This window comes from Phyllobates terribilis, unplaced genomic scaffold, assembly GCF_046119375.1.
Source record: "Phyllobates terribilis strain yellow unplaced genomic scaffold, ASM4611937v1 Scaffold_1__5_contigs__length_1240528914, whole genome shotgun sequence".
Taxonomy (NCBI): Eukaryota; Metazoa; Chordata; class Amphibia; order Anura; family Dendrobatidae; genus Phyllobates; species Phyllobates terribilis.
This window is the reverse complement of record NW_027362761.1, coordinates 1,230,859,055-1,230,873,839: the sequence shown is the minus strand read 5'-3', so window position 1 is coordinate 1,230,873,839 and position 14,785 is coordinate 1,230,859,055. Positions and strand designations below refer to the sequence as shown.

The window sequence follows — 14,785 nt, the reverse complement described above, 5'->3', positions numbered from 1 at the left end:
TGCTCTACAACCCACCCACACGCTCTCTACAACCCCCCTACACACACCCCCACACGTTCTCTACAACCCCCCACACGCACATGCTGTACAACCCCACCATGCTCTCTACAACCCCCCTACACACACCCCCACACGCTCTCTACAACCCCCCACACGCACATGCTCTACAACCCCCCCACATGCTCTCTACAACCCCCTACACACACCCTCACACGCTGTCTACAACCCCCCCACACGCTCTCTACAACCCCCCCACACGCTCTCTACAACCCCCCACATGCTCTCTACAACCCCCTACACTCACCCTCACACGCTCTCTACAACCCCACACACGCGCTCTACAACCCCACACACGCTCTCTACAACCCCCCCCGCACACACGCTCTCTACAACCCCCACACGCGCTCTCTACAACCCCCACACACGCTCTCTACAACCCCCACACGCGCTCTCTACAACCCCTCACACGCTCTCTACAACCCCCTGCACACACGCTCTCTACAACCCCCTGCACACACGCTCTCTACAACCCCCTGCACACACGCTCTCTACAACCCCCCCACGCTCTCTACAACCCCCCCACAAGCTCTCTACAACCCCCATCAGATTACCGTACCGGTGAGCATCGCTGCCAGTGTGAGCATCTCACTGACACACTGGAACTCACACGCTGCAAGGAGAGACTTGGAGATCTGAGGATCGATCGAAAACTCCGACATGACAATGCCGACCTCTGACAGATTCCCATCATCATCCAGGGCGGCCAGATAGTCCAGATCCTCTAGGGCCTGCATGAGGGTCTCTGGAGCTAAAAAGAAACAGGAGCAGGCTGTACAAGTGGGGTCTCAGGTGATCAGCAAAATAGTGGACGTTCCTAGATGATGGGGCTCTGGACTTCTGGGATTGGGGATGCACACAGACCCATCACTGTCGGTATCAGAAGAATGACTACTCCATTACTGCCTACAGGGGGCGCACACGCCTGAATCTCTTTACCAGGTCGATCCAAGAAGTGGCACTGTCCAAGGTCAGCGATGTCCAGTCTCTTCAATAGCAAGACCATGCGACTCAGGTTCTCCTGCAGAATTCGAGGAGGAGATATGTCCGGCATCTGTGTCTCAAAGGTGATTTCGGGGTACATCCGATAACAAACCCCTAAGACACAAAGATATCAGAAAAAGAAAAACTTTCAGAATGGAGAGCAGAAAGAAACTCAAAACAAAAGGGGTTCAGCTAAAGGCACAACCCATTAGACATCGGCACCACACGACCACCACTTATTGCCCGGCACATTGAGCGGTCAGCTACTTGACTCACCGTCAGGAGCCTTGACTCTCATCCTGCGGACCTCTGCTCGGCTTTTACTGATCACATGGAGAACCCGAGAATCTGCCCGAATCCGAGGATTGTAAACCTGCACAACAGACCGCAGAGTGATACACCCATTATCCAGCTAGCACCTGACAACTATAACCAGTCAGAAAGACCACGCCCCGCCCCAGAGAGACCATCACCCCTTGACTACAATCACCCCCTGGCAGACCACCTCACACCCATCAAATAGATGATCACGCACCTCCAGAGAAATGCTCACCCTCTGCCAGACAACCACCCTCAGCAACCCCTCTGCCAACTATACCAAGCCAGAGATACAATCCCACCCCCACTACAATCACCTGCTGCCAGACCACCATATACCCAACAATCAACCCCCCACTACAGTCACCCCACACCAGATCACTACATACCCAACAATCCCACCCCCCCACTACAATCACCCCCGCCAGACCACCATACACCCAATCACTCCCCCCACCAGATCACCATACACCCAACAATCACCCTTGCAAGACAACCATATACCCAACAATCTCCCCCCACCAGACCACCACAAAGCCAACAATCCTACCCCCTCGACTACAATCACCCCCCCATCAGACCATCACATACCCAACAATCCCACCCCCGACTACAATCACCCCCCGCCAGACCACCACATAGCCAACAATCACACCCCTACTCCTATCAGATACCGACGATGGAGGGAACGAGCTGTCACCAGATACCGATGATGGAAGGGACGGGAGGTCACCAGATACCGATATGGAAGGGACGGGCGGTCACCAGATACCAATTATGCAAGGGACGGGCAGTCACCAGATACCAATTATGGAAGGGACGGGCAGTTACCAGATACCAATTATGGAAGGGACGGGCGGTCACCAGATACCGATAATGGTAGGGACGGGCGGTCACCAGATACCAATTATGGAAGGGATGGGCAGTCACCAGATACCGATAATGGTAGGGACGGGCAGTCACCAGATACCAATTATGGAAGGAACGGGCGGTCACCAGATACCAATTATGGAAGGGACGGGCGGTCACCAGATACCAATTATGGAAGGGACGGGGGGTCACCAGATACCGATAATGGAAGGGACGGGCGGTCACCAGATACTAATTATGGAAGGGACGGGCGGTCACCAGATACCGATAATGGAAGGGACGGGCGGTCACCAGATACCGATGATGGAAGGGATGGGCGGTCACCAGATACCGATGATGAAAGGGACGGGCGGTCACCAGATACCGATGATGGAAGGGATGGGCGGTCACCAGATACCGATGATGGAAGGGATGGGCGGTCACCAGATACCAATTATGGAAGGGACGGGGGGTCACCAGATACCGATAATGGAAGGGACGGGCGGTCACCAGATACTAATTATGGAAGGGACGGGCGGTCACCAGATACCGATAATGGAAGGGATGGGCGGTCACCAGATACCGATGATGGAAGGGATGGGCGGTCCCCAGATACCAATGATGGAAGGGATGGGCGGTCAGCAGATACCGATGATGGAATTTACATTTCTCTTCAGTCATTTTGTATCTTGTTCATTGATAATAAATAATCTATACACTTCTCTGTGTGAAGCTTCTGAATCTGCAGCACTTTTTTCACACCTGCCTAACACTTTTGCACCGTTCATATATATGTGGCGTCTCAGCTCTCATACTCACACACTGCAGCTCGTGCCCTGCATCGATGACGTAACGAATTCCGGGGAGCGAGAAGGAAAGTTCCGCTAGTGAGCTGGAGAGGAACACTCGACGTTCATCGCCGGACTCAGCCTCGTACACTGACTGCATCCCACTGCCAGCACTGGCCATCAGAGACATTGGCAAGAGAGACCCAAGACTGGGACTCAGAGACACGGCCTCGGTGAGAAGCGTAGAGCAGCACCGGAGAACTTCCTGAGGAGCACAATAAACCAGTAACTGCGCCAGCTCTGCAGCTACACAAAATGCAACATCTAGCATAGCCTTACCTCCTCACTGCCCAAAAACACCAACACATCCCCAGCCTCATTCCTACGGTGAACATCCAGGACCATGTGACATGCCGCCATGACGCGGTCATGTGACACCGATGGGCGGTACACAACAGTTGGAAGGTGTTCTCGCACTGGAACATTCACCACAGAGACGTCTGCTCCCAAGAAATCCACCATACGTTGCTGAAATGCCGGTGATGTCATAACCACCAATCGAAGAAAGGGTCTCTGTATTATTAGGTCCTTCAGCAGGCCCAGAAGCAGGTCGGTGGCCACTGTACGCTCATCTACTTCATCCAGTATGACCACCCCAGCCGCTTGAATCAGAGGGTCCGAGGTCAACTCCTGGAGCAGGAGGGAATCCCAGCTGAACCTGGCGGACAGCAGACCTGGTAAATGAACGGCCCTACCAAGCTCTATCCCAATCCTCGAGTGGTCCCCACTGACACCAAATACGATACACTGATCTCTCCTAACCTTCACCTGAGTCTCCACACCTGACACGAACACCTACTCAGTCTCTCCATAGATCCAAGACTCCATCACCTCTAATTCCACAAACATTACTCATCCCCGACACTGGCCTTAACCTTCTAGCAGTCGCAGTGACGGCTGATCACACTGTCACTCCTGTAGATTCACATACATACACTATGATTATGATGATACTGTATAGATGGTATGCCTACAGTCATGGCCGAAAGTGTTGGCACCCTTGAAATTGTTCCAGAAAATGAAGTATTTCTCCCAGACAATTATTACAATTACACACTGTCAGGAACGACACCGGCAGGACCATACAATATCCCACCGCTGCTGTCACTTTGTCAGGATTGTCAGGGATTCGGCACACGCACGATCCCAATTACTCACTATGTAGCTATCGGCAAGCAAGCAGTGAGCGTATGGCGTACACACCTCCGAATTCCTACGCATGGAATATTTGTATATGCCCTCGTACTATCACTGATAGCCTCATGATAGCCCAATTAATATTATTCACTGCCACCACCGATCAGTTTTAACATACAATACAGGCCTGATCGGAGGCCTGCTTTCTGGTAGCGTATATGGCTTCGGGGGAGGAACGATTACAGGACAAAAGAAACAGAACTATTACATTTTATATTTAATCCAAAAGGGAGGCAGTATTTATGAAAAATATACAAAGATTTTACAAAGGGGGACAATACAATACATATGCAGTTACACAAAATAAAATGGGATTAAAGAAGAACATTACTACACAGATCGCAGAGACAATCCAGTCTAGCTGGAGGGAAGCACTCCAATTCTGGCCGTTATCGAACGGGACCTGTGCTACAAAATATGTAACTTCCAACATGAGTATGAAGCCATCTTCAGTTGGATCTTTTATGCCAAAGGGGGACCTGCCCACACACTCCCCTGTGATGACCTCACGTGGGCGTGGCTCCACCCTTCATGTTTTTAATAAAAACTCTAACTTCTGTGATAACTCCTCGCTGGTTGATCGCAGAAGCTCGCACGTGATACCATATTTTTCATTACGAATTTACCTTTCTTTAGAGACTACACCTGGCATTGCTGCGGTCTGTTATTTTTGTACTTTTGCATTATAGCTCACCGGAAGGGCGTACAGATCCGGAAAAATATGCATATTGTTCCTTAGCTGACCCTGCCGCTAAAAATGTGTCCCATTATTATCGGAAGTATAGAACTTCCAATATTCCATATTTCGTGTCGGTGCCAGCGAGACTGGTGATTGAACACATATGCAAATGGACATGTCTAAGGTGGGCGGCAGAACTTCTTTGAAGCCTAGGAGCTGCATCCTTCTCGCCCAGGTATTTAGCACAGGCCTCTGCTACTACAAGCTCCATTCGTATGGTAATGAATTTGCCACCTCTGGCCTGTACTGATATTTGCATAGAAGCAACTGGTTAAAGTGTCAGCTCTTCTACTCTGACAAATGGTAGATAGGGGAGGAGGGAAGAGTGATTTCAGAGGGAGAGAGAAATTCTTAATATTTTCTATGACACATACGCCAGCACCCGGGCAAGTGCCAGGTCCCTGAGCAGGCGGGGGGGCCTACTCGCCGTCAGACACCCCGCCGCGCTATGGGACCCATGAGTGGAGGAGAGCGGTTTCAGCGCCCGCTTCCCCGCTTGCTCAGGGCCCCGGCAGCTGGCACAATACTTACCCCTCCTCGTGCCTCTGCAGCAGCTCCGGTCTCTTCCGCGTCCTCTGACTGTGACGTCTCAGGTCAGAGGGTGCGGTGAGGTCTTTCCACGGCGCTCTCTCCTGAGCCGCCACAGTGCAGAGCGGGAAGACGCCGGCGAAGCTGGAGTCCAGAGCTGAGAAGCGGCAGCTGGTGAGGAGAAGTGAGGTGAGTATTTGATTTTTTTTTAATGTATGGAGGCATGGGGCATTAAAAGAGGGGAGGGGACATCCTGCATGGGGCATTATAAGGGGGGGGTGACATCCTGCATGGGGCATTAGAAGGCGGGGGGGTGACATCCTGCATGGGGCATTATCCAGGGGGAACAGCCTGCATGGAGAGTTATAAAGGGGGCCAGTATCCGGTATGGAGCATTGTATGGGGACCAGTATCCTGTATGGAGCGTTATAAGGGGGTCAGTATCCTGTATGGAGCGTTATAAGGGGGTCAGTATCCTGTATGTAGAGTTATATGGGGGTCAGTATCCTGCACAAAGGAAAATGAGAATATCACCGGCGACTCCCTGAAGCAGACACAGTTTATAAACACCAAGACCAGGGTTTGTCAATCAGAGAAGGAGGGAGGTTGCCACTGGGTCCAAAGGTAAGAAGGATTAAGAAGGAATCTGCAATGTCAAACGCAGTGACCTTCTGCAGCCAGATTCAGAGGGAATGTCTATTACACCTGACACACCCGTGACAGTACCCTCCCTCTACGAGTGGCCTCTGGACATTAAGGACCAGTTTTCTCAGGATAAGAGGTGTGTAATGAATGAACCAGCCTGGGGGCATTCACCTCTGACGCTGAAACCCACATCCTTTCCTCTGTACTATTACCCTTCCAGTGCACCAAGTATTGTAGAGAACGACGTTGGGGATGAGAATATACAATCCTCGAAACCTGAAACTCCAAATTACCATCATCCATTACTGGGGGCTGCGGTAGGGATGAGGACTCAAGAGGTTCTACATATTTCTTGTGTGGAGACCCGTGAAAGACATTGAGCGTCTTAAGGGCCTGAGGTAGCTCAAGACAAAACACTGTTGGGTTAATGACAGCGGTTATTTTATAAGGACCAATAAACCTAGGTCCCAGCATTCAAGAAGGAACCTTCAACTTGATATTCCTGGTAGACAACCACACAAAGTCATTCACATTCAGGTCTGGATCTGGCAAGCGTTTCCTGTCAGTCATAAGTTTCTACCCGTCTCCCATGAACTTCAGATTATTCAGAACCCCCCGCCACATTGAGGAGAGCGACGAAGCCCCTCCCCCAGTAAAAGTACCAAACTGTGGATGGAAACCGCATGCACCAAAGAACAGTGACCTGCCGGTAGATTCTTGACGATGATTATTAATGGCAAATTCTGCCAGCAGTAAGTAGGATGCCCAATTCTCATGGTTTTCGGAGACAAAACACCTGAGGTAGGTCTCCAAATTCTTATTAACGCGCTCGGTCTGTCCATTCGTCTGAAAATAGAAGGCAGAGGAAAAGGACAGCTGCACTCCCAGTTGAGAACAGAACGCTTTCCAGAACTTGGAAACAAACTGGGTTCCCTGACATGACACCACATCGGAGGGAACCCCGTGAAGCTTCACAATCTCATTTATGAACACCTGAGCAAGTGTCTTGGCATTCGGAAGTGTGATGAAGTGAACCATTTTACTGAACTTATCTACAACCACCAAAACCACAGTTTTGCCTGCAGATACCGATAGGTCTGTAATAAAATCCATAGACAAGAGTATCCCTGGCCTGCTAGGAATAGGTACCGGAAGAAGAATACCAGACGGACGGGTATGCGATACTTTAGAAAGCGTGCAAATACTACAAGTGGACACATGCTCAATCACATCCTGATGCAACCCCGGCCATCAAAACCGATGAGAGAGGAGGTCCGCGGTTGCCTTACCACCTGGATGCGCAGCAAGCACAGAGTTGTGATGTTCCCTAATTACTTTACAGCGCAGATCAGATGGTACAAATAACCTTCCTGAAGGGCAGGAGGCAGGGGCGTCCCCCTGAGCCTCCAACACCTCACCCTCCAGTTCAGGGTAAAATGCCGAAATGACTACCCCTTTCTGTAATATCGGGGCAGGGTTCTCATGGTCACCACCACCAGGGAAGCTCCGGGACAAAGCATCAGCCTTGACATTTTTAACCCCTGGACGGAAAGTGACAACAAAATTGAACCTAGTAAAAAACAGGGACCATCTGTCTTGCCTAGGGTTGAGACGTTTAGCCGATTGAAGATATGACAGGTTCTTATAGTCTGATAACAGTAATAGGTTGGACAGCCCCCTCCAACCAATGTTGCCATTCTTCGAATATCAATTTAAATCGCCAAAAGCTCCCTACTACCCAAGTCAATTTTTCTCAGCCGAAGATAATTTCTTAGAAAAGAAAGCACATGGACGCCATTTACCAGGGGTTGGACCCTGAGACAACACAGCCCCAACATCCGAAGCATCAAATTCCACAATAAAGGATTGGGAAACATCGGGTTGACTGAGTATAGGTGTAGTGGCAAAACAGCTCTTTAGGAAGGAAAAAGCCTGCAGGGTGGCATCAGACCATTTCGAAAAATCAGACCCCTTCCTTGTCATGTCAGCGAGGGGTTTCACAATTACTGAATAATTTTGGATGAATTTTGGGTAAAAATTAGTAAAGTCCAGAAAAAGCTGTAAAGCCTTCAGGTTCTGGGGACGGTCCCAATCAAGGACTGCACGGATCTTCTCCGGATCCATCAGAAAACCCGATGACAACAGGTACCCCAAAAACTGCACCTCCTGGACGGCGAAAACACACTTTTCTAGTTTGGCATATAGTTTGTTATCCCTTAATATCAGAAGCATCTGTTTAACATGACCCCGATGTGTCTCAAAATCAGGTGAGTAAACAAAAACATCATCCAGATAGACCACCGCAACCTCCCCACCAAATAATGGAAAATATCATTAATGAAATGCTGGAACACCGCAGGTGCATTGGTCAAACCGAAATGCATAACCAGACTCTAGAAATGCCCTTCATGGGTATTGAATGCCGTCTTCCATTCATCTCCCTCTCTGATTGTAACCAGATTGTAGGCTCCTCTTAAATCCAACTTGGAGAATGTTACGGGTCCGGGTGGTGGAACCTCTGTGCTGGGATGCAAGGAGGGACCAGAGGGGCGTAACTAAGTGCCTACTCGGACCGACCCTGGCCATACGGTGGCTTAGTTGACTCCGTGAACCAAGGAGGGACTGGGCAGGGGAACCAGGTGCCACTCTGTGACTGACCTTGTGTGAGAGAAGGCAACTCCCACGGGTCAGGTGGCTGAGGCTGACAGGTACAGCGGCAGGTAGCTTTGACAGGTGATCCGGGTAGGCAAGCCGGCGGGCACGGCAGGTAGACAGGCTGGCGGGCACGGCTGATAGGCAGGCAAGCATGGCTGATAGGCAGGCGGGCAGAGCTGACAGACTGGCGGGCACTGGAACCTGAGGGCTGAGGAGAGTGTTAGCACACAAACAACAACCTTGCACAGGCACCTCCATTTTGGAGGAGGTGCTTTAAATAGGGGTGGTCCTCCGGCCATTGGCCGGGGACTCTTTACAACGGCGCACGCGGCCCCTTTAAGAGGGAGGGGCAACAGCAGCTGAGGAGCTGGAGGACGCCGGACCAGGACCGCGGCGGTGAGGGGAGCAGTGTAACTACACGGCAGGAGGCAGAGACGCCGGCGCTACAGTACCCCCCTCTTTACGCCCCCTCTTCTTTAGGCCCGCAAGAAATTTTTCTAGAAGACGAGGGACATGAATGTTCTCCCTGGGCTCCCAAGATCTCTTCTCAGGACCAAACCCCTTCCAAACCACAAGAAAGAAAGTCTTTCTTCTTACCCTCTTGATGGCCAAAATGTTTTCTACCTCAAAGACGTCCTCAGCAGGGACTGGAGCTGGAGTGGTACCTGGATCGTCAGAGAAAGAATTAAGGACAACCGGTTTGAGGAGAGACACGTGAAAGGAGTTGGGGATTCGTAAGGAGGCCGGGGAGTTTCAGCTTGCATGCCAATGGATTTATTTGGTTCAGAATCTCGAAAGGACCGATGAACCGCGGACCCAACTTGTAAGATGGTATCTTGAGGCAGACATATTTGGAGGAAAGCCAGACCTAGTCTCCTGGACGGAATTGAGGAGGATCCAGGCGTCTCTTATCAGCATGCTTCTTCATCCGCTGAGAGAACTGAAGGAGAGCAGATCTAGTGTCTTCCCAAATTGCAGAAAATTCACAGACGAGAGACTCCGCGGCAGGGTTGTCCACTGAAGAGGAGACGGGAAACGGAATCCGGGGGTGTCGACCGTAGACCACAAAAAACGGAGACTTAGCAGAAGACTCACTCACATGGTTGCTATAGGAAAACTCGGCCCAGGGCAGGAGCTTAACCCAATCGCTATGGTGAACGTTGACAAAGTGCGGAAGAAAACTGGTAAGGATTTGATTGATACGTTCCACTTGACCATTGGACTGAGGATGATAGGCCGAAGAAAAATCCAAAGAGACATCCAACAGTTTGCACGTGGCTCTCCAAAAGCGAGAAGTGAACTGAACTCCTCGGTCCGAGACAATGTGGAGGGGTAAGCCGTGGAGACGGAAGATGTGACGGATGAAGTCCTTAGCCAGCACAGGTGCAGACGAAAGACCAGGCAGAGGGATGAAGTGAGCCATCTTGGAGAAGCGGTCGGCGACCACCCAAATGACAGTACAAACGACCGATACAGGAAGATCCGTGATGAAATCCATTGCAATATGTTGCCACGGAGTGGAAGGCACGGGAAGAGGAAGGAGGCGACCGGCTGGAAGGTGCCTAGGTATCTTGTTACGGGCACAAGAGGAACAAGCCGCGATAAAATCCGCAAAATCCTTGAGCAGGGTGGGCCACCAATAGTGCCAAGCAATGAGCAGAAGTGTCTTCTTCTGGCCGGAATGGCCAGCAAGTTTGTACGAATGGCCCCAGAGTAAGACCTTCCTCCGGTCCTGAGTCACTATAAAGGTCTTACCAGGAGGTAGATGAGACAGGTCAAATGGAGCAACAGTCATAATTCTGGAGGGATCAATAATGTCTAGAGGCTCCTCCTCCAGGTCGGAAGACAGAAAAGAGCGGGATAGAGCGTCGCCTTTAATGTTCTTGTCTGCCGGGCGGTAATGGAGATTGAAGCAGAATCGAGCAAAGAACAAAGACCATCTGGGCTCACGCGGGTTTAGTCTTTGGGCGGTCTGCAAATAAGTGAGGTTTTTATGGTCAGTGTAGATGACCACCGGGTGCAGAGCCCCCTCAAGCAAGTAGCGCCACTCCTCCAGCGCTAATTTGATGGCCAGCAGTTCTCGATTTTCTATGGAGTAATTGCGCTCGGACGGAGAGAAGAGTTTGGAAAAGAAGCCGCAGGTCACCATTCATCCGGATGAAGATTTCTGGGTGAGCACCGCTCCAGCTCCGGAGGAAGAGGCATCAACCTCCAGGAAGAACTGTTTATTGCAATCCGGACGGTGTAGCACAGGAGAGGAGGAGAAGGCTTCTTTAAGAGAGATAAAGGCATTCTCTGCCTCGGAAGACCACTCCCTGGGATTTGTTCCCTTACGGGTAAGAGCAGAGATGGGAGCAGTCCGGGAGGAGAAATCAGGAATGAAGAGGCGCTAATAGTTAGCGAATCCCAGAATCCGCTGAATAGCCTTCAACCCCTCCGATCAGGGCCACTTCAAGATGGCAGACACCTTCTCGGGATCCATCCGCAGTCCGGTCTCAGAGATGATATACCCCAGAGACGGCAGAGAGGTCTGCTCAAAGAGGCATTTCTCGAACTTAGCATACAGGCGATTCTTCCGGAGCCTCAGCAGGACCTGACGAACATCCCTCCGGTGAGATGGCAGATCAGGGGAGAACACCAAGATATCGCGTCCAGGTACACCACCACACAGGAATACAGGAGATCTCAAAAGATATCGTTTACTAACTCCTGGAAGACGGCTGGAGCATTACAGAGACCGAAGGGCATCACGTGGTACTCGTAGTGACCATCCCGAGTGTTGAATGCAGTCTTCCACTCGTCTCTTTGGCGAATCCGGACCAGATTGTACACTCCACGCAGGTCCAGCTTAGTGAAAATCCTTGCACCTTTTAGGCAATCAAACAGCTTCGAGATGAGAGGCAGAGGGTACTTATTCTTGATGGTAATCTGGTTTAGGCCCCTATAGTCGATACAAGGGCGAAGAGAGCAGTCTTTCTTTTTGACAAAGGAGAATCCTGCTCCAGCCGGAGAGGTGGATTTCTGGATAAATCCCCTAACAAGATTTTCTCCAATGTATTCAGACATGGCACGGGTCTAGGCCAGCGACAAGGGGTAGATTCGCCCACGAGGAGGTGAAGCACCAGGTATTAGGTCGATGGGGCAATCATACTGCCTATGAGGTGGTAGTGTCTCTGCTTCCTTTTTATGGAAGACATCTGCGTAGTTAGCCGGAGTAGACGGGAGTCGAGCAGGACGAACCGGAACCATATGGCATTCCTGACCCCAACGGAGCACCTCACCCGAGCTCCAATTCAGGAAGGGCTCATGTCTCTGTAACCAAGGCAGGCCAAGCAAGCGGGGCTGAGAGAGACCGGACAGTACGTAAAAGGCTCAGTGACCAACAAGATGGTTTCAAGAAGAAGCTTTCCATCCACAGAGGAAACCGCTAAAGGATCCGCCAGATGTATCGTAGGAATCTGAAAACGCTCCACAACGGCCTGTTGGATGAGACTCCCAGCGGCTCCGGAATCCAAATGGGCAGTCTCGAAGAAGCGGGTCTCACCACTGGTAACAAGGGCGGAGTCAAGGGCGGAGAGGAAGAACTTTTGCCTAGGACGACCTCTCCGAGCGGTCCTAGACACTGGAGTTTCCCGGTCTCACCAGGCAAGAGTGGATCTGATGCTCTACATTGCCACAATAGAAGCAACTCCCCTCAGCACGACGCGTCTCCAGGCGAGACTTGACCATCTTTACTTGGTCAATTTGCATAGGCTATGAAGGAGACACCCAGGGGAGTGCAGGTTGCGAGACTGGACTTTGGAAGACGGGAGCAAGGCGCAGAGGTTTCCTCTCACGGGTCATCTCCTTGGCGCGTTCCAGAAAACGGATGTCAATCCGGGTAGCTAATGACACCAGGTCGTCCAGGAAGGAGGGTATGTCACGACCGGCTAGCTCATCCTTGATCCGTCTGGAAAGGCCCTCCCAAAAGGTGGACACCAGAGCCTCATTGTTCCAGGCAAGTTCAGATGCGAGGGTTCGGAAACGCATGGCATACTGGCCCACAGAGAGACTCCCTTGGTGGAGTTGGAGAAGTGAGGAGGTAGTAGAAGATTTTCGTCCAGGTTCATCGAACACCTTCTGGAAAGCCGCGAGGAAAGCCTGGAGATCGGACACCAGAGTATCCTCTCTCTCCCACAGAGGGTTAAGCCACGCCAACATGATGAATGCCACATTGGCCCGGTCGGAGGTGAACTGGTGTGCCAGGAGTTCAAAGTGCAGTGTGCACTGATTTAAGAAGCCCCTACATAGGGTCGGGTCACCACCATAATGTGGAGGAGCAGATAGCCGGGGTCCAAAGCGAGATGCCACAGCGCCACTGGGTTGAGGTGCCACCGGAGCGGGTGCCGCTCAGTTAGAGGCGGGCACAGTTGGGGTGGACAGTACGTCCAGGCAGGAGTTGACTGTCCGCAGGTAGGGCAGGATAGGGCTGTTGGGCTCTCTGGGGAGAGACCTCTTGGTACAGGTCTGAGAGCAAAGGAGCCTGGGAGCCACCGGGTTCCATGGCCTGTGCAAACTGTTACGGTTCCAGGTGGTGGAACCTCTGTGCTGGGATGCAAGGAGGGACCAGAGGAGCGTAACCAAGCGCCTACACGGACCGACCCTGGCCACACGGTGACTTAGTCGACTCCTTGAACCAAGGAGGGACCGAGAAGGTGAACCAGGTACAACTCTGGGACTGACCTTGTGTGAGAGCAGGTGACTCCCACGGGTCAGGTGGCTGAGGCTGACAGGTACAGTGGCAGGTGATCTGGGTAGGCAAGCCGGTGGGCACGGCAGGTAGACAGGCTGGCGGGCACTGGAACCTGAGGGCGGAGGAAAGTGTTAGCACACAAACAACAACCTTGCACAGGCACCTCCATTTTGGAGGAGGTGCTTTAAATAGGGGTGGTCCTCCGGCCATTGGCCGAGGACTCTTTAGGACGGCGCGCGCCCCTTTAAGAGGGAGGGAGCACACGCGCACCAAGCATAGTGCCCGGAAAGCTGCGCGTGGTGCGCACAACAGCAGCAGGGGAGCTGGAGGACACCGGACCAGGACTGCGGCGGTGAGGAGAGCGGCGTCTCTGTCCGGCAGGAGTCAGAGACGCCGGCGCTACAGAGAACACCTTAGCTCCCACAACCTGGCTGAACAAATCTGGAATCAGAGGAAGAGTATGGATCACGGATGGTAATTTGATTTCATTCCCGGAAATCAAAACAGGGATGTAGACTGCCATCTTTTTTCTTCACAAAGAAGAACCCTGCCGCTACGGGAGAAGATGAGGGTCTGATATGTCCGTTCTCCAGACTTTCCGCAATGAAATCCTTCATGGCTTGTCTCTCAGGGCCAGAAAGATTATACAGTCTGGACTTCGGTAGTTTAGCTCCGGGGGTCAGGTTAATAGGACAGTCATAAGCACAATGAGGAGGTAAATCCTGACACCCCTCAGAAAAAACATCCTCAAAACCAGACAGAAAAGTAGGTAATATTTCCGTAGACACAGTAGCAAGGGAAATATCAAAACAGTTCTCATGGCAGTAATCTCCCCATTCAATAATCTCCCTGGATTGCCAATCCACTAACGGATTATGTTTCACCAACCAGGGTAGACCCGAAACAATTGGGGTGGGAAGACCGTCCAGGACATAGCAAGGGAGCTAAACTACCGAAGTCCAGACTGTATAATCTTTCTGGCCCTGAGAGACAAGCCATGAAGGATTTCATTGCGGAAAGTCGGGAGAAGGAACATCTCACAATGAACCGATCCCACCCTCAGTCTTACATTATGTACAATCTGAGTAAAATGCTTTCTGTGCAAGTGGCGCTGAGTCGATGGCGAAAATGGGAATGGGCTTATCTAAAGTACAGCAAGCAAGACATGAGTTCTCAAAAACTCAGCATCAACCATGGTAACTCCACCTCCACTGTCTACAAACACAGAAATTT

At 51.4% G+C, this 14,785-nt stretch overlaps 1 protein-coding gene across 1 annotated transcript in view; it reads right to left on the bottom strand.

Moving 5' to 3' along the window:
- The window catches only part of DQX1 (DEAQ-box RNA dependent ATPase 1), a 69,588-nt gene that overhangs the window by 19,349 nt on the left and 35,454 nt on the right, over positions 1-14,785 (bottom strand). Inside the window, exons 4-8 of the mRNA XM_073650024.1 lie at positions 3,336-3,714; positions 3,028-3,261; positions 1,318-1,414; positions 997-1,155; positions 617-808 (exon numbers count right to left, since the gene is read on the bottom strand). Coding sequence (XP_073506125.1) covers positions 617-808; positions 997-1,155; positions 1,318-1,414; positions 3,028-3,261; positions 3,336-3,714 — 1,061 coding nt within the window. The remainder of the gene's footprint in view (positions 1-616; positions 809-996; positions 1,156-1,317; positions 1,415-3,027; positions 3,262-3,335; positions 3,715-14,785) is intronic.